The sequence below is a fragment of the Paramormyrops kingsleyae genome, chromosome 9 (genome assembly GCF_048594095.1).
Source record: "Paramormyrops kingsleyae isolate MSU_618 chromosome 9, PKINGS_0.4, whole genome shotgun sequence".
Taxonomy (NCBI): domain Eukaryota; kingdom Metazoa; phylum Chordata; class Actinopteri; order Osteoglossiformes; family Mormyridae; genus Paramormyrops; species Paramormyrops kingsleyae.
Genome location: NC_132805.1, coordinates 3,201,112 through 3,221,407, shown reverse-complemented (window position 1 = coordinate 3,221,407; position 20,296 = coordinate 3,201,112). Strand labels below are relative to the sequence as shown.

The 20,296-nt window shown below is 43.7% G+C and overlaps 1 protein-coding gene across 10 annotated transcripts in view; it reads left to right on the top strand.

The window, feature by feature from the left end:
* The window catches only part of dgkb (diacylglycerol kinase, beta), a 58,866-nt gene that overhangs the window by 33,608 nt on the left and 4,962 nt on the right, over nt 1-20,296 (top strand). For 9 of the 10 annotated variants that reach the window (XM_023802682.2, XM_023802684.2, XM_023802681.2 and 6 more), the window contains 4 exons: nt 10,348-10,438; nt 11,933-12,128; nt 19,322-19,442; nt 20,048-20,108. In XM_023802682.2, the coding sequence (XP_023658450.2) occupies nt 10,348-10,438; nt 11,933-12,128; nt 19,322-19,442; nt 20,048-20,108 (469 nt within the window). The remainder of the gene's footprint in view (nt 1-10,347; nt 10,439-11,932; nt 12,129-19,321; nt 19,443-20,047; nt 20,109-20,296) is intronic. The other variant, XR_002837014.2, reaches the window with a different exon arrangement.

The window sequence follows — 20,296 nt, the reverse complement described above, 5'->3', positions numbered from 1 at the left end:
CATGTACAACATGAGAGGCATAAATTATTCAGCCATGTTGGGGTCTAAACTTGACCTCCGTCCAAAAAATAAATATCATTTTAGAAACTTGGCATCTATATTTCTATAAATAATTAACATACCAATAAGTCATCCCCTAACAATAGAGAGTAATTGGTTTGGAAATTGAATTTGCTTGGGTGGCTCAGTTTCATCTATCTGTCAGAACAATGACACAGGAGCTTCAGCAGAGACCCTTGATAATCATATTTATGGCCATAATCATATTTTACATTACCAGCTTTGGAGTTCAGCAATTTGCCCGGTGAACTCCAAATTTATTTTTCTTATATTGTAATAAAATTAATCTTTAAGAGAGTCTTTGGTTGACTGTCTGCTCTCCTGAAAAGTGAGATATGGGCACAAGTAAAAGTGAGGAGCAAAACGCACAATGAGCTTGTTCTGGGTAATAAATCCGGTATTTTTGCATGTGTGTTAGTGTCCTGTAGGAACCCTGCCCACCTGGAACTCTTCGTACGTTCAGCCTGTGTGTGTCGGGCATGTTCATGCCCGTTATCGTAAATGTATTGCTTATAGTGAAGGCTTTGTTTCGATTCTGGAGAGGGTATGACTGTAAGGTTGGGGGAAAAAAAATTAACAAATGAATTAGCAAAATGATGCAGATGTAGTACATAACTATGTGTATAGATATTGTTTTATCCAATTTTGAAAAATGATTGAGATATTTTAAGAAAATTATACCATCTGTTATTTGAATTCTATGAATAATTTATTGGAAGGAATGGGTTTAGGATCTTTCTATTACATACTATCCTTTCCATTTGAATAATGTATGATTATAGTTTTTCAAGGTATTGTGGCTTTTGCAAAATCGTCCAAGGGGGTCTGAGTCTGTTGTCAGGCTCCGAGTTTTTTGAAGTGCGGCTCCTCTGTTTTGAAGGGTGACCACTGGCTGAAATGGTGACCAAAAGGGTCACTAGTTTAAGTCCAAGTCTGCATTGTCATTTCCCACAGCAAGATTTTCAGCTGAAAAATGCATTGCAAAATCAGCTGAGAGAGACTGGAGTCTAAATATAACCGGAGACAAACAGGCTCCCCCCCCACCCCCCCGGTCTATTAAGAAGGTTGGAGCAGGTCTTCAGGGTCACTCCACACAAAACACTGGTAAAGAGTCCAGCTTTATCTCAGAAATACTGCGACTCCCTCATCATCCTTATAATTTTCCCTATTCAAAGAGAGAAAATTTGTTTGTCTCAGGATTGACCTTAAACAAGATATAAATATTTGATCAGTCTTAATTAACATGAAAATAATAGCATATTCATTTTTAATTATGAAAAAAGGACTTTTGTGATGAATACACAAGCCTGGCTCCCTCTCTTGATTTGCACCTTGGGTGATTAAGAAGAGAGAGGTGAGAGAATTTGACACTTTTCAGATAGATTAATTTACTGGTGTAGCCGGACCAGGAGGTGATAATGAGGTCGAGGATTAAAACCAGACAATCGGGGCCACGGACGACTCCTGTCTCGTTAAAATATACTGTTCATCTTGTCACTGATCTGCCTTGTAATTACACACTAATCTCTGCCTGAGAGAGAAGCTCAGAAATGCCTCTCTTTTCAGCTCCATCAGAGTTTCTGCTTGTGCTCCCATCTTCACAGAGCCCACAATGCACAGTCTGATTAACGCCACGCACAACAGTCTGTTTCCATCGTCGAATGAAGATGTCAATATCAACATGTCATATCCATCGGATGACATGACGTCTGATTTCCCACTGTCTTTCTGACACACCGCAGGGACGGGATTAGGGCGTCATGAATATTGTAAGGCACTTTTCTTCCACAAAAATGCTATTTAAGGACAGATAACATCTGTTGCCTTGTCGCTAAGCATATTAGTGCCTCTTCTTTCACATCGCAGAATTAGCGTTAGCCGTTAGCGCTAGCGGCCTGTCCTCCTGAAAGGCTCTGCGCCCGGTGGCTGAGAGCTCAGTCTCAGAGCAGCTTCCTCAGACCCTCTCGGTTTATCCACTCCATAAAATATTCCACAGTTAACCTTTCCCAAAGTCAGGGGGAAGCCGAGACATGGAGCGCCGTTTAGCATAATGAGGGCCCCCATCAAAGTGAGTGCGGCGCTGGGGTCCAGCTGACCCCGCAGCCTTGGCGCTCGCCGTCCTGCTGGAGCCCTGGGCCCAGCCAGCGAAAGTCCTCGCACCTCATTTGAGATGAAATAATTTGTCTAAGCAGGCTGTCATCTATAATTAATGGCCACTTATGAGTGTAATTTATTGGGGATCTCACCTGTGGCCCTGTCCGTCTCGCGACAGGGGCACCCTCATTTACACCCACTCCACCAGCTTCCACTGTCCTCAGATCTGTAATTACGGGCGGCGGTACTGTAAGAGGACAGAGCGAGGGATGCGGGGGGATCCGGAAACGTTGAAGCGTCCCAAATAGAGCGGGGGGGGGGGGGGGAGGGGTGTGTGGAAATAAACCTGCTCTTCTCCCCGCTCCACGATGACTCGATACCACACTGGTCAGGCTGCTTTAAATGTGCACACGGTCGGCACGGATGTTATTAGTAAACACACTTGGCATGTACGCTGGCTGGCGTTAGCCTGTGAATGTGTGTGTGTGTGCGTGTGTGTGCGTGCGCAGGGACAATCTGCGGGAGTGTTATTTGTAAACATGCTTCATAAGCGTGCTTGTGTGCGGGGGTGTGGTTGGAGACACCTAAAGCGTTGGCTTCTCCTGCCCGTAGCCCGGTGCCCCTGCCAGTCTCCCCCTTGCCCGCTTGGACCTCCCCGCGTCCATATGCTTCCTTGCCTCCTCTGGACTCATTGGAGCGTCCACCAGCCCCAGAGTTTCCCCCAGCACGAGCGCGGAGCCTCCAACTCCCGTTGAGCCACCAGCTGTCAGCTACACACCTCTCCATGATCATTATCGTTCGTATTCAGAGAGCTTTACATTCACAAACTGCAGCTACCACTCAGCTGCATTTCACATCGGCTATTTATTCATTCTCCATAATCCTCTTCTTTTTCCGTGCCGATATTTTAACAAGTAGTACAATGTTTATAAATAGGCATTGTAATAATTAGCTATTTTTGTGTGGATCGTAGCCACATATCTCTTGTTGAATGACTTACATCCTTAAACAGTCCATCAGATTTAATTCTACCCATTAATAGATGTATTTCATAAAGTACACATGTATATGCTGTAGATAATTTGCATTATATTCCAATACTATTCCCCTAATATTCTACGGGTTTTATAAAAAGGACAGAGGAATAAGCAGAAATTAGCTATATGTACTGTATGTGTTTACTGTGCTTTCATGTTGTGACAATAGTGTAAGTACATACCACTAGGTGTCACTGTAAAACATAACGCTTCTCACAGTGGGGACTGAGTCATTCATAATCCTGAAGCAAGTTTCCCTTTTGACAGTCAAGGAGGGACTAACAATCAGGGGAAGTTATGGTGGTGGTAGGCTTTGCCTACCCGCCGGTTTGTCGTCTTGTCACGTCCCAACAGCTGCAGATGAAAAGCAGTTGTGTTCACAAGGAGATGATTTTCTAAATCCCAATCCTAATCCCAGAGGTTTGAAACGAAGAGTCCTTTAACTAAAACCTACTGCTGCAGAGTCACTCATGTACTGAGTGTCCTGTGTTCCTTCTGTACCAAGCCAGTCTGCTATCTCAACACACTGCAGCTTCCAGGACGCCGCGGCACTAATCGGAGCAGTGGCAGATCTCTCACCCAGCTCGCTTGGGCATTTGATCTCTACTGCGCTCAGTCTTGCAGTAACATTCAAACTGTGGAAGCCCTGCTTAACATTATGGATGGCTCAGGTAGTTTTTACAATGGTCAATACCATGGTTTTTGCAGGTGACAGTCCTCCGAGTAACTAAACATTTAGTGTTTATAGTAGTCAAATATACGCTGTTTTCTATTCCCTGAGCGTCCAAGCAAGATTTCAAGCTCAAATGCAGCATGAATGATGTCATAAACTATTAGTTAAAAACAGGATTAATGCAGTTCAGTGACCCCACTTATCTAAGTTCTATACTTATCTATACTTTTTGATCATGCCCCGGGACAGAGGAGGAGATGAAACAGGACAGTTTTTGGGTCTTTAATAGCGTAAAGGTCCATGTTTTTACACCTCAAGAAAGGGCATCACTTGAGACAGCCCTATGTTACACAAAGAGGTGCAGTGCGGAGACGTTAGTTATGTCAATGTGATATTTATCACCTCTGATCAAGAAGAAATTAGTGGGAAAATAAGGTCATAGATCATCCCAGGTTAGATTAAGTGTCAAAGAAAAAAAAAACAAAAATCAATGACAACGTGCCTTTTTTTGTCTTGCGGTTTTGTGGGAGCTCCGGAGCGCCATCGCCTGGAGAGAGCGATGCAGACGTCAAGCCCGTGTTTTTAGCGTGTTATTTTATGGTGATGCTGCACTCGGCAAACAGGCTGGAAGGAGGACCGCACTGCTGGGTCTGTCCCTCATAGGGGGGCTGTTTGCAAAATGAGACCTAGCGGGATCATTCTGTCTTGTCTAAATTAATCTCCCCCAATTTAGCTGAGAAGATGTCAGAAGATGAAAATGGTTTTTGTTATGAATTTGTTATCAGTTTCAGGTGAAGCGTTTTAAAAAATGAAATGGAACTCAAAGTCGTGTCGTTGCAGGTTATTACTGCAATCAGGGCCTCTTGCTGCGGACTCACAAATGTTGCCGTGGCATTTAGTCCCTCAATCTGTTATAGTCCTCATGCTAGAAGTGAAAAGTGTTGAACGTTTGTGATCAACGGTTTGCGAGTAACTGCCAAGAGAATGGCCATGTGGCTGGCCAGCTATACAATGGAAACAGCCAAGCAACAGGTGCTTAAAGTACAGCCATCGGTTAGTTAATTAACAGTCATAATATGCACACTTCTTGTATCGTATTTATTAAACGATAGAAGCTACTCCAAAGGGCATATACGTAACTGCCATATTTTGAGTACCAAAAACCCAGCAGTGTAAAAATCAAATGCAGGATCATGTTTCTTAAATGGCTGAAGCAGCCGTCCCTATGTGATTTTGCTTCCATCTGGACACCCTTGTCCTTTCATTCTCAAAGGAAACTTCCTTGACATTTTTGAAGCCGCCCCAGTGACACCAAAGAGCAGCGTTTCCCAATCGGGTCCTTGGGGACCCGCAGACAGTCCATGTTTTTGCACCCCCCTCTAGGAGCTGGGAGGGAGCAAAAGTGTGGACTGTCTGGCAGGAAGCATGGATGGAACAAAAACATGGACTGACTGTGAAAGCAATTGGAAGCACTGCTACAGAGACATATTACTCCCCGTGGTATTTATGATCTCACTATAGACCTTATGCTGTTGGAGTTGTCCCAACATCATCTGTCAGCACCGCTGATGGAGATGATGGCCATAGTGTCCACCAGCCGAAAGGAAACAGATGGAAATCAAATTAGACGAATGGGACACTCCTAATTACCTAATGAGAAATGAGAGCAGGCCGTGATTTGTCGTGGGGACGGTCTTGTTAGGTTAAGTGGAGAGAATCGACTAGAGAGCCAGAAGACGATCTTTATTGGTCTTCCCAGTGAGCTGCAGCGTTGTGTGCTCTTCTGTTTGCCATACTCCAGTGTACATTCTGCAACACAGACCAGTGTCGTTGATTCTTTTGTTGTGTAGTGTACCAAGGGTTGACTGTAAAGTGTGCAGGTGTAGTTGTCATTCCCTGTGATATGATCTTTTTGCTATTCTCTATTTCGATAAAAGATAGAACAGACCTTAGTCCTGGCTTTGTTATGTTTTTGTAGTTAAAACTGATTAAAATAATGGCACTCTATTCTGGGCAATAAGCTGTCTCACCTAGGGATAATATGAGACAGGCAGGCCCAGGGAGAAAAAGACTTCTCCTCCGAGGATAATTCTCATTAATGCAGTAAGAACATTACCACGGAAACCTGGCTGGTCTGCTGACATCATCAGTGCTGTTTAAACACTGTCTCTGTGGGAAGAGTTTCCACTTGGTGGCCAGTTAAAATGGCCTCCTGGTACCTGGAGTTCAAGCAGAGGGGAATATTGTGACCAGTGTCTAAGATACAGTGTAAGAGGTGGGAATTTCTGTCATCTGAACCGATTAAAACAACCAAGGAACAGAACTGAATATATATTTCATAATCAGATGTTGCTTTTAGCTGAAGGCAATTTCAACTTTGCATTTCTGTTATTATGCACATGATTTTTTTCTATGAATATTTCTCCTTGCAGATTTATTTTTCACATCTTGACACTGCATCGTGTCTGTTATCATCTGCCTTTGCTGCTAATGATTATATGCAGAAAGAACAACTTACCCAGAGAACACTTATATTGCACATAATCTGTACTTAATCTCAAAAGGCAAAATATGTTTAATCCATTGTGCTATTATAATGGTCCTGAAATCATGTACTCCTCCAGGCCATTTAGGAGGGATCAGGACTGTTTCATTGTATGTATTAGCGTTACATGTTTAAGCCGATGAGAAGCCATGAATCAGGCTTTCTGCGGGCTGTGACGTGCTGGTATATGTTGTGGTGCCCAACACTGAGTTTGCAGGATGTTTAAGTACATGGCAAATTGGCTTGATTTGATTTGACCTTCTGTCTCCAAGTCCTCAGAAAGAAACAACAAAAACATTAAGCAGCACCACAGTGTACAAGGCCTCGATAAATATTATTGCAAAGTGCAGCCCTGCAAAACGGGAAAAAGTTGCATAGTGCACGATTAATGGATTCAAAAAATGAATTTAATGTAAGAAAAGTATTGTAGAATTTTAAAAGATGGGGGTAAAATATGCATTATATAATTATGCCAAAGTTTAGGTAGCAACCCATTCGACCGCAGAATTTTTGACTAGATGGTCAGCATGGTCTTGCTACTCTGCTATAAAGTACAGCTATTGTTGTGAATATAAATACCTATATGAGATAGTGCAGGTATTTGTGACATACAGAATGCACAGTGTAACCATCCTGAATATGTCTGCTAAGCAAAATAAGCAAGCAGATACCATTGGCAGCCCCAACGCAGCAGCCGAAACGTTCAGACGCTGGACCCGCCTTCTCATCATGTCCCACAATCCCCTGCTCTGTACTCCACTGTATCTATTGATTATGTTGCATGCTATAAATCAATGTCAGGTTTGTTTCTCCTGGAAGTGGCTAATGAAAGCTCATTTTTAAAGTCACTAAATGGTCCTGACAAAAGGCATAATGAGGAAATCAATAATTTAGCGATTGTTGCTCTTGTTTATCCTAATAGATCGCCGTTGCAGGGTTTGACTCCAAAACATAAATTGCAGTTTTCTATATGCGGCCTTCAGTCTTTCCTTGATTGTATTTCAGGTCAGCATTTATTATATCTGAGAAATATAGATTATCTACGGTTAAGAAAATCAAGAGTGTGGGGCAACACATTAGTGCAGTTGTACTCACAAAAGGAACATACCTATATGCTTTATTTTCAGTTAAGAATATAAGAGGTTACAATAGAATATTAGCTCTAATATCTCATTAAAACATAAATGGAGAACAGTGATGAGTTGTGGTTAGGGTGGCAAGGAGCGTGACTCTGCAATGAAAGGATTTTGTAACTGATGTATGGCAGATATTTTGTTTTTAAGTCATCGACTGAATGATTTATTCTGCTATAAATACTTCAAATATTTTAAAAAATGACTCTCCACAACAGGTTGGGTTAGCTGAATAATAGGCAGCTAAGTAACTAATTACACAATCTTTTCAGAAACAGCTAATAAGTTTCTTTAAAAAAAAAAAGCTCACTACCAAAGCAACACTGCTATGTTTTGTTAGTTGAAATCATGGCCGTCAGCTTTAGGTAGCTAAGCATCAAGCAAAACAAATACACTGTATTGTCGCTTTGCCCCTTTTTACTGCCAGATATTTCGCTGGGATAATTCAGGTGAACTAAGTAATTAGGGACCCAGGGATTTTAGCCAGGAACCTTGCGGCCTTAACCACTGTAACCCACAGCCCGGCATTAACATCATTAAGGCCTCTAACTGTCTAGCTACTAAATAATATCAGTCGCTGTTCTGTCAGTGGAAAAAATGATACAGGACAATCCAAAGAAGGTTAATTGTTTTTGGCTTTTGACCCTCTGATTCTGGCATGGCTGGTCCTCTGTCACCTATTCCGTACACAATGAGCAGTGGGCACAAATGTCAGGTGGCAGCTCCTGATCCTTCCACCACCACAAAATGTCAGTGGAACTGAGCCAGTAGGAGTGTTAACATCACATCTGTAAGCACTGCACACTGCACACTGCACAAGGGGTTTTCCAGGCATCTCATGACAATGAATTAATAAATTGTGAGTCATTACGTTCACTGGACTGCTGGGAAGCCAATCAGATGTACTGTGATATACATACAGATGAAACCAGAAGTTTACATGCACTTCAGAAAAATGTTTTTTTCTCACTGTCGAACATTAAATCAGAGTAAACTTTTTCTGTTTTAGGTCAGTTGGGATCACCAAATGTTTTTGTATTTGTTAAATGTCAGAATAAAGAGAGAGAAATTTAAACTTTTTATTTTTATTACTTTCATCAAAGTCAGAAGTTTATGTACACTAAATTTATTATGTCTTTAAACAACACAGAAAAGCTCTAGACGCTTCTGATAGGTTAATTGACACCATTTGAGTTAACTGGTGGCATACCTGTGGATGTGTGTGTGTGTGTGTGTGTGTGTGTGTGTGTGGGGGGGGGGGGGGGGGGGGTTTCATAGATCACATTTGTGGACAAGAATGTCCCCAAAGTGAAGTACAACCTGAAACATCCTCACTTTTGGGGACATTTTTTCAGGTCCCCATTTGGATAACCTCAGTTTTATAAAAAAAAAATCTGTGAATGCAATCAAAAAAGTACAAATGCCAAAAGTCCTGTATCTTGTTTGGTTACTTATAGGTAAGGTTAGTGCTGGGTAGGGGTTAAGGGTCTTGTGATTGGAATTATGTTTTTTTCCATAGAAATGAATGGATGGTCACCATTTACACAGGTATGTGTGTGTGTGTGTGTGTGTGTATACACACCCCAAGAGTCAGACAATGAAAGTTATTACGACTCCTTCAAGGTTCACTAACTCTCAGCCTAGTGAATTAAGTCAAGTCATCTTCACTAGATAAACAGAGACTACCAGGCTGTCAGGGAATATTGATTTACCTCCTGGGCCATTCAGACACTAAGCGCCTGCCTCCGTAAGGAGATTTCTCCTTCAGCTTTTTAAATTATTTTTTTAACAAGCATTTTTTAGTTCCCTGTATTTCCACATGCATTTACCACCGCACTCTGTAAAGAACAATTCGCAGTAAATAGACATTATTTAGGGCCATTTATGTATTTCTGCTGTATTTTATGAAAGATACTGGAATATACAATTTGGAGATATTTATGTGTGCGATTTTGTTGGAAATAACTATGAATTGTGAGTAATTGCTTATAGAGGACTTGCGATAAATTGGTCTTGTCCACATTGCTGGCTATTCAAAGTAGTTAATTGTATAGTAAGCAGGGATACTGTAGAGAAATAATATTCAGAAAAAATGCTCATCATACTATTTTTTTCTTTATAAAATAATATTTATTATGTATCTATTCCTTTGGGGCTGAGGTATAGATAGAGATGTGCCATATTTAAAATAACAGCTAATACGACCGTTATTTTATTTTAAATAGTAACACTTTCCTCCGACGTCTGTGCCCCTTTGAGTGCTTTTCAGCAATCAAGCTGCCTCCGTTAGAGGCTTTTTTAAGTCAAACCCCATTATTAGTTTGAAGTATCCAATCGGCTGAGAGAACAGCGTAAGCGTCGTCTGTCATGCAGCCTGCTTGGCTGACCCGCACCTCCAGCTAATTGAGATTACGGAACCTGCTGCACCTCGCTGTGTCATAATGGTTAATACCCATGCTGTATGGCTCCGGTAACCTCGCCTAATTTGCCACTTGTAGATTCTAGTGTTTTTGTTTTTGTTTTTCCTGCCTTAACAGCTGTGAGACGATGTTCTGTTGTAGCGTTAGTGGTATTTCATGTTTAGATCAGATGAGATATCACGTATCCAAGTAGCTTAATATTTCTAGATGCAATTATTAGTGACATTCTACACTAAATTTTAGCAACCAAGTGGAAGAATGTTATTAAATTTACGATTATTCTTGGGTGCAAATTGCTTGTGTTCGTACAGGTCAGTCAGCTGCATGGACAAACGCTTATCAAATGACACTTCCACTACTGAGGTCCGTTTGTTTCTGCTTTCAGGACCAAGAACAAGCTGTGGTACTTCGAGTTCGGGACGTCTGAAACTTTTTCTGCCACCTGTAAAAAGCTGCACGACTTCCTGGAAGTGGAGGTACAGTAACTCCAAACCATCTTACTGCACTTGGAGGGCACTCTTTGCAGGTCTAATGCATTATACATTTTTAGGCTGGATTTGACTGTTGCTGTGATGAATAATAGAATAATGTCATTACCACTACTTTGATGTATCAGTATTCACGCTCCCTTTGACTGATTTTGACCACCGAATGTATATTAAATGCCTTGACACCTTTATTTATATATTGTATTATATATTTACGCATCAGAAGGAGCTTTCACCTTTGCTGATCACATGGGCAGTATGATCACAGTGGGCAGCGTAGCTCCATGTTTAAAGTGCCTTAGCTGGTTAGTTAGCAACGGCGTCGGCTCTGACGTTGGGGAGGAGGGCAGAGGAGCTGCTGAAGGGGGGGGCAGCTCCCTGTCGGTGCCTCAGATGAGCACACAGGTAATTATCTCTGATCTGCCCGCTGCGTGCGATACCGGGTGATAATGAAGGCGACGCCGGACCGATCCATCTCCACCACGTCCCTCTGCTGGGGCATCTCAGAAGCCCGAGGCCCTCATTAGTTAGCCGTGGGGGGACGAGCAAAGGTAGAGGGCACGATGCACAGCTCGCGCTCGCAACGCCTCCGGCGCGCTTTCGCCGGGAATAAACATGCAGCAGTGGGTCTTAACAGCTGTGGGTCACGCCTGGCAGAGGGCTGCACCCCCCCACTGGACATTTCCAGGTTGTCAAAGACCAAACCACCTTCATATAGAAAGTAAATTATAAGGACTAAATGCTCTCTGCTGAGAATCCGCAGAGGGGAACTATTGTTTCTGCTGAGAGTTTACAGGCATAAGCAGGAATATGCAAAAGCAGTTACACGTTATCCTGATGCTGGGTGGAACATTCAGAGGGAATTCAAATTATTAATCAAATACTAGCTTTTATTTAGACCAAAATCTGAAAATTATTAAAACAGATTTTGTTCTGCTTCTGTGATGTATTAGTGACACATTTTATATTCAGAAATATTCAGAACTGGGCTTGCAGAAGTAACTTGTCTCATTAGAGGCATGAGATCATCCCACAGCCATTGAAGTCAGGAACAATCAGGGTTCCTCTCTCTCTTTTTTTTTTTTTTCTCGTGCGATGTCGAGATCCCAAGAGTTGTTCAGCTGAGTCTGTGGGAGGTGACTGAAATCCTTTGTTGCCATTTCAGATTAGTACTACACATCGTTAACTAAATTAGCTCATATTCCATTAATAATTTTGAAGAACAGAAAATCTGTTAAAGATAAACAATGGGGAGTGAATTTTGAATCAGCTCACTTGTAAAATGTGGTCTGACGCGTTACAAAACGGGCTTTGAGTAGCTGACAACACGACACATCCTGTGGAAATTCCAACCACCTGACACTTCTACCCAAAGCTGTCTGGGATTTGAACCCATGACCTTCGCATTATTAGCGTGACGCTGTACTTGTTGAGCCGCAGGAGCTAACGCGTGTGGCCGCTCCCCTTTGTCACACGGTGAAGTGCGATGGTATCCAGCTGGACTTCAGCGACGTCTCCCTTGAGGGAATCGCCGTCCTGAACATCCCGAGCATGCACGGCGGTTCTAACCTGTGGGGGGAGACCAGGAAGAGGCGGAGCCACCGGAGAATTGGAAAAAAAGTTGGCGACAAACGGACTCCCCTGACTGACCCCAAAGAGCTCGTCTTTGCTGTTCAAGGTAACACCGGTGTAAACGGCAACATTTTCTGTAGCTGCTTTTCCGGGACTATTGGGCAATTAAGAGTTACAAATTCACCTAACCGACATGCCTTGGACTCTGCAGTACTGAGAGAACACCGGTGGATTGTATGGCCTATGCAATTTGTCTTCTACGATTTTCCCTCCCTACAAAATCTTTATACAAAGTGTGGGAGCAATACTCACATATACATACAGTGCATATAGCTAGGTCTGGAATTACATTGTTACAGAGTTATACATTATTACTTTATTATTTCTACTAATTAAATACTATCATTTTTTACGCAGGCTTATACTCAAAAATCTGCCTGCTGGAATCAGTATGTGACCATATTTGCTCAAACAATTAACCGGTTATAATATAATGAGGGATGTAACTTTGTGGAATTCTATTTTATTTATTTATTGTTATTGTTTTACCGTGTCGTTTAAAGTGTAGCATGAACTGCCATCTTGTGTCTTAAGAAGGTGTTTGATCACCAGCCTCATGCTAACGAATGTCTCCGTTAAGGAGATCCAGCTGGCCTCGATTAGCTCATTTGGGATAAATAAGGTCAGCTTGGCAAATTTAGGGTGCTGTTGGAAGGTGTTTCAGATCTGTCTGGGAGGTGGTTAAGTTAGTCCTTTAATGTGATTTTCTCTTTCATTTAGTTTAGCATAATATGAAGGTTCTAAGACGCAATTCAGGGTTCTGCAGAAAAGCCGCCTTTCTCTTTTCTGTCCCTGTGATAGATTCAGGCGCGGATTGGCCATCTGGAAGTTTCGGAATCTTGCCTTTTGACCAGTCTTCCTTCCCCAACCCCAGCTATTATATAGACCATATACTGTACCAGGGCTGCCCAACTCGTCGGTCGATTTCTTCATGATTCTTGGTCGATAGCAGGAAATGAGTAATGTCACTGATGACCACAATCAGCCAAGACCACCACCAGCCCACCCCAGTATATTTTCAAATTTTTGGGCTGCTTTCTGCCAGTCCACCCCTGGATAGACTTGTACCTCACACTTTGTCTTGGAAGAAAATTAATGTAAATGACGTAAAAAGTTAAACGTTAAACCAATATTGTGCTGCACTAAAAGAGATGCTATTTTTTCAATTAGCTGGTTTCCTTGGCTACACAGTGACACCTGTGTGGTTCAGAGGACAAACAAACTGCTTGATAACACTGCAGCTGGAAGACTAACGCATGCAATCAACGGCGGCATGGCGAAAGGAGAATCCCCTCCTGTTGTTATGGACGCACACGCTTCTATTTACCTGCTTCTCTCTGTTTGAACGTCTAAATGGTTCAGCGTTAATAGAGCCTGACGTTCACCTGGGCTTGGTGCGTAGATGCTTTTCAGCAGGACCCCCTCTGTCCCACTGCACCTTATCGAGGACTTCAGGGCTGGGACAAGAGCAATTAGCTGGAATGTTTGGTGTCATCTTATTTGTAAGATACTAAGCTGAAATATCACTCATACATATTATTATTACTGATATTATTATTATTATTATTATTATTATTGTTTTAGGTTAGTGTATGAATAAGTATACCCTCTTGGCAGTGCGTCTACAAAGCCTGAGATAGGTCTCGAATATAAATGAAAACATTCTGAGCTGCATTATGAGTGTTTCTTATGCTATTTTGACAAGACTGAGACGCAGATATAATTTCTCCTCAGTGATTTCATAATTAAATATAGCAGTGAAATGGGGAGAAACAGATGTTGCTTTATTCGACAATATAGGGGCAATATTTTACAGGCTAAGAAGTCTGAGGGCCAATTTTCAAGTATCACAATGTGGAAAGAGGCATCAAAAGTTATTGTTAATGCAATTACCTGGTTTGCTCAGAATCCCATGTTTAGCTAAAAATAATCAAAGAACTGCCTCTTAGATGGATTACTCTGGCTGTTCAGATTTTTGACTGTACTTTTAATACTTGGATGTTTTTATCTATGTGGCCCCATGATGCATAGAGCAAAACGTTGCTTGTCGATTGGGTGAATCTATCTGCCTTTGGAGTATCTGACTACCTTTATCTGCAGCATCATCAAGTAAAGACCATCTTTACTGAGTAATGGGAGACGCACTACTGAGTAATGGGAGATAGCACAGACACACAGACGCACCTCATAACTAACAGAAAGGAAGATGTCATTTAGACTTTAGATTGTCAACAAATTGCTTGGTGTGTTTTCTCCGTGGGTAACGATGTAGCCTCTTCCCAGTAGTGCATGTTTGACTAGGGATGGGCGAAACCTCTATGCTTCCCAGAGCCCTAAGCCAGGAGCGGATTTAATTGTATCCGCCTAGTGCCTGGACCCCAGAACCCCCCCCCCCCCTTTCACCGCCCTTACTACCCTGCTTGGCAGTAGATGATGTCCTGCTCTCTGTAATAATATAAACATTTAAACTACCATGTAAAAAACTGATATTTTACAGTAACATCACAATCAATTCCCGAAATGAAACATCCAGATCAAGAGAATCAATATTCCAGTATCGATCCACGCATTCTAAGGAGTGGCCCCCGCCTTGAGTAGTGGCCCCCGCCCTGAGAGTGGCCCCCACCCTGTGTTCCCCAGGTACTCCAGTTTCCTTTGCTCTCAATGTTACAGAGATTTAGGCAAATTGGGGGGGGGGGGGGGGTCACCAAATTTGACCTTTATGCTTGTAATGGACTGGCATTCTGTCCAAGACGTTCCCTACTTTGTCATTTCTTTTTTAACTCTTGAATGTTTGCCAACAAAACAAATGAAGAAGAAATCGTTTTTTTTTTTCTTTTTAGATCAACATAAGATACAGCTTTTCACTGTGAATAATATGCAAAAATATACAGTACTTGTCCGTGAGGAATTTGACGAACACATCCTTGTTCAGAGCTCATGAATCAGAAAATAATTTGGGGAAGTTGTCTTTCTTTTGTGATGAATTATTAACCAGTGACAAGCTGAATAACTCTTTCCGAGTTTCGTTCAGGGGGAGGCAGTGCAGCTCTATGTCACTGTTTTGCATCGTTACTGCCCCCTAATGGCTTCGGTAAGCGTCACCTGACCAGCGTGCCTAACGAGACCAGACTGATCTGATTCCCTCTGCCTCCATGTCGTCTACGCCAGTGAACAGATTTACACCTCAAGGATCCCGTCAATCAGTATTACTGGTAGGACACCAGAAAGAAAATCATTTTCAGGGTACAAAATGGGACTGAGGCCTAATCAGAGGCCCCGTACACAGCCCTGGTCCAACAGCACGTTGATAAAAACATTGTGGGTGGCACTCTGCGTCCTTACATCCCACACTGCACACGCCAAACTGCACCGTCGTGCAAATCAAACCGAAAACTAGGTGTCTGTTGAATGCGTGCCGGGAGGCATGACCGGCCAATTGCATGTTTGTACAGATGTGGGCCTCGTGGATAATTTGTCCAGCTCCTGCCTGTCAGCTGTAACACGCTTGTGTAAACAAAACAGGGAATCTTCAGGCACGTTTCCTTTCCAGTCTATCCCCATTCACCCCATTTAGAAAATGTACAACCATAGATATGGGTGGCCTATATATGTTTTTTTTCAAAGAAATGCACTATATATTTGCACAGCTGGACTCTTGTTAAATAACTTTTAATGCATAGGTCTAATGGATTTTTTACCACTCTCCTGTAATACATCTGATGTTTCTGCCTCATAATACTAGAAGCAGAACTGGCTTCTTAGTATCAGTAACACTGCTACACCTTGTACCAGGGAAATTTATTCTAGATAACTGTACATTAAAAAGACTAAAAAGTATTTAACATATATCTGCACCCCTTTTGATCATTCGCACCTCTTTCATAGTCTCCATCCCCACCCTATAGCCCACTGTCAGGGTTTTGCACAAACAGGAACAAAATGTTGCACAGCGGAATTATGCACTTTCAGTAATTTTAACAGTATGCTGAGGATGTCTTAGCATGTTTATCACAACATACTTTGGTGCATGAAAGCTACAGTAATGCGATATGAGCAAAGAAAGCCATTCATTAAGCTATTAATGTCCTTATCAGTTAAAAATTACACTATAAAATCTATTATCTGGCTCTTGGCTACTACGCTGTAGACAGCTAAAGAGGTCCCCTTAGACTCGATCGATGGGGATTGAGCACTGATGAATGCGCCAGTTTGTATCAGGCGTGTATTTTCTTATATCTTGTGGCATCATTCATTTAGGGATCTCATCTGCTGGTCGACTTGCGAGGGAAGCCTGCGGGAGGAGGCGGACTGTCGGGATTGATTTAGAAATTGTTTACTGTAAAAAGAATAAATAAGAAGCTGGGCCAGGTGATCAATTAGTACAGGGCTGTGGGGGCAATTCTCCTCCATTAATCACACGAAAATGCGATTTTTTTTTTTTTTAACGTGGAAATTCTTCGGCCGAATCTGAGACGGCACTTAGCGGCGTTGTCCTCGTTGAAGGTACGTTCAAGGTTAGAGCCCAACTTGTCGTAGCAGAGAATGGGGTATTAGAGGGTCCACAAACATGGAGTGCATTAGCCCCAGGCTGCCGGCAGAAGCACGGATCAAACTCTGAAAACTCTGACCTTTTGGGAGCTGTTAAGTCGCCCGCTGGTGACGCCAGGAGACAAGCCCTTCAGGTGGAAAGGAATGGCTGGGGGTGAATTATTCAGCACGGGTGCGGGGTGCGGATGACTAATGTCCTGTGACACGCTCCGTGAGAGCGGTTCGAGGAACGAGGGCCCCCCCCGTTAAGCCTTCTGGCCCCGCAGGCTCCCACGAGGCGCGCCCCACGTCAGCTCCGCCGGCCCAGTATAAACCGGAACCAGGAACGGACGTCGCTCTGACCGGCCTCCAGAAATCCGGGTCCAGCCAGTCTGGCCCCGGCTTCGCTGCCGTACACTGTCGGATTTCAGGGCCCCAGCTTGGCGACCCGAGTTACTGGGTCCCGCCATGTTTTGGTTCCCCGCTGCGCATCCCTGTTTATCGTCGAGACACTGAACTGTTTATCCGGCATGAATGCCGCAGCTGCGGAGGTCTCCATCGTCCCGCTTTTTGTTCCTTTGCCCCTCCGTGCAGAAAGGCAGCCATATATGGGCATGTGTGTCAGGCGCTTCTTTCTGTACGCGACCGACCAGTCAGGCGCACTCCCAATACAGCGGGGAAGGGGAATGAAAGAGGCTAAATTTGAAGCTGGGTTTCCTCAGCACCGCTAAAGAGAGCCCTCCCCGCTGAAGTGCGTTTTCAGCATCATCAGCGCGCTTTTTTCCCCCGCGCCGCGTTTCGGCATTCGCGTGCCATTCCGTGGCTTTTCTTCGGTGACACCTGCAACCCCCTTAAACCTTGGCAGCGCCGAGACCTTGGCCCCAGATGCCGAGTCTTATTAGCCCTCGCTCAGCCGCGCTAAAAAGCCACTGAATAGCTATACGTAGCTGTTTAGCGTCAGGATGAATTCATTGTTAGATGCACTGTATTTTTTTGTGTGATTTAGTTTTTTTTTGTGGCGGATGACAGTCAGCAGTGCTCTGCGCTATTTCTGCATTATGTCGTTCCCAGTGATCTATATTTAGCCGACCTCCCGCAAAAAAGCAGTAGCGCCAAGCAGCTGTGCCGTCGAATCGAGTTTACAGTTTTGTCTCATTAATGCAAAACATTTACGATTTTTGAAATATCGAGGGAGCAGCGCACGCGAAACGTTTAGGAATAATTTTTTATTATTTGCATTCAACAGGAATAAATGTCTATGTGAGACTCACGTGCAGCGATTAAGGGCACTGAGATCTTCACGTTTGATTTTCAGAATCAGAATATTTATTGCCGCGTGGCCATTTTTGTTGGCACAGTTTGCTATTGTTGGGACGCCATGACAAAAGACGACAAACAGTTAGGACATAATGCGGACAGAATGACACAGGCACCATATAGACAACATACATCCATACATGTAGTATGTAACATATATTGCATGCAATTTGCAATTATAATGCAAATATATGTGCAAACAGTGTGACCTGCTCTGTTGTGTCCATCAATATAACTGTTCATTTTGGATTTAAGTATCTTAATGTGTGACTCATTAAAGAAAAGCTTTGCTTGGGCAGCTGGAGCTCCAAGGGGCAATGTGGACCGTAGGTCTTTATTTGAGCTGTTTAAAGGTGTTCAGTAGAATCAAATTGTCTACTGGGCGAGTCTTCTCTCTCGCCGCTAATCTCCGCTGGAGCTTTGTCGAGCCGTTAGCGTCCCGCTACTCACTCGGGGCACCCTTGCGTAAATAGGCCACGATTTCTGCCTCCGCGGCCGGGGAACCCCGAATCAAACCCCCCCCCACCTCTCTCCAGGGGCTTCGGGGCTGCTGTCCGTCGGCTGGGCCCGTGCTGAGTGTCAGCTCCAACTACAGGAGACAAGTCAGGGGGGCCGATTTGCAGAGAACGGTCACTGGAGTCAGGACACTGTGTGCCAATTCCCACATGACCCAGGCAGCCAGTTACCCCCCACCCAAATCCTTCGGGAACACGGAGGGAGGGCCTCGAATTATCGCTATGGCGACGGCAGAACACTTAACAACAGCAATAACGCACCTAAAAGCGGCATCCTCTGAGGTGCCTGCACTGTAATTAAACGTGAGCCCCTTTCCCGCGACGGTAAAGGAGATATCAGGATTTAATCTGACATCTGGACATGAGTACTGAGAGAACAGATTCGTTTAAGGAGAGGGGCAAGGCGCAGGGCGGGCTGAGGAACGGCTGCTGGGAAAGAGGCCCTTCAGAGACGGGGAGCAGAGCAGATGGTCCCAGCGCGATGCAGGTATCCAGCAGGGGAAAAAATCAATGCTCATAACTTCAAAAAAGGAAATTAATAATTATATATGAACACAAGCATCGGTGCCGCAATCTAATTAATAGGTGTTTTGTTTTGTTTCCAGTAGCGAAGGTGCTTTTAAGGTGCTTCGCAGAATGCGGAAGTGGCCCATGTCCCGGACCCATCCGAGGTGTTTCCTTCCTAACAGACCCCGCTGCCACTTTTCTGCCCCTCTGGCTGAATAGTGTCCCCATCACCCCCCCGCCCCCCCATCTTTGCCGTCGGGCTCCTTCCGCCCCCCCATCTTTGCCGTCGGGCTCCTTGAGCCAGCCTGTTCCTGGCCGCGTCTGGGAGTCGGCGACGGTGATCCCCAGTAACCGGTCACTCTGATTCCAGACCCGTCAGATCACCTTCTGGAGGTGGTGGGCCTGGAGGGGGCCATGGAGATGGGGCAGATCTACACGGGCCTGAAGAGCGCCGGCAGGCGCCTTGCGCAGTGCACTTCCGTTACCATCAGGTGACGCCCCCCCCCCCCCCCCCCCCCCGTCCACTCGATGAATCAGAGCCTTCTGCAGTGATAGAGAACATTGGGTAACGTGGTCAGTCTGGCCAGGGTCTCATCAGACACAGTCAGCTTCTTATCATGGTTATACGGTGTAATTCTCCGTTTATAATACCGCTAATGTATATATCTATACCATATATAAAGGTGCATTTAATGTTCTGTGAATGCATTATAAATGCATTATGAAGGTGCACTCAATGCAAAGTGTTATCACACAATAATATACAGTAATGTTTCTAATTTGTCTCTTTATAATAAAAAAGACAACAACAAAACAACAACAACAATACTACTACTATCACTACTACTACTACTACTACTACTACTACTACTACTACTACTACTAATATTAAATATCTCTACACCGCTCTAGTATTAATTCTATTTCTACACGCTTTGGGGCACTGGTGAACCGTATTGTAAGATTTTGAATTTTAACCCTGTGTGAAAACAGTGTGTAGCGTTGTGGCCTTTCATATAAGCAAGTATACACACTAAATGCCGTGTTTGTCTGCACAATGTTTCATTGTATGTTCACATTACCGTTCTTCCCCCAGGACCAGGAAATCCCTCCCCATGCAGATTGACGGAGAGCCTTGGATGCAGACCCCCTGTACCGTGAGTCCTTCCGGAGCAAAAAGAAGCAATTGCAATCAAACAACAAAAATGTCATTCATTATGATGGCACCCATTGTTTGTACTGGTGATGCATTGCTCAATATCTGTCACTCATTTACAGTACCATAACAGTGGCATTCTAAACCATTGCCTGGTGTTACACAAGTATAAATCTGCCAAACAACCCC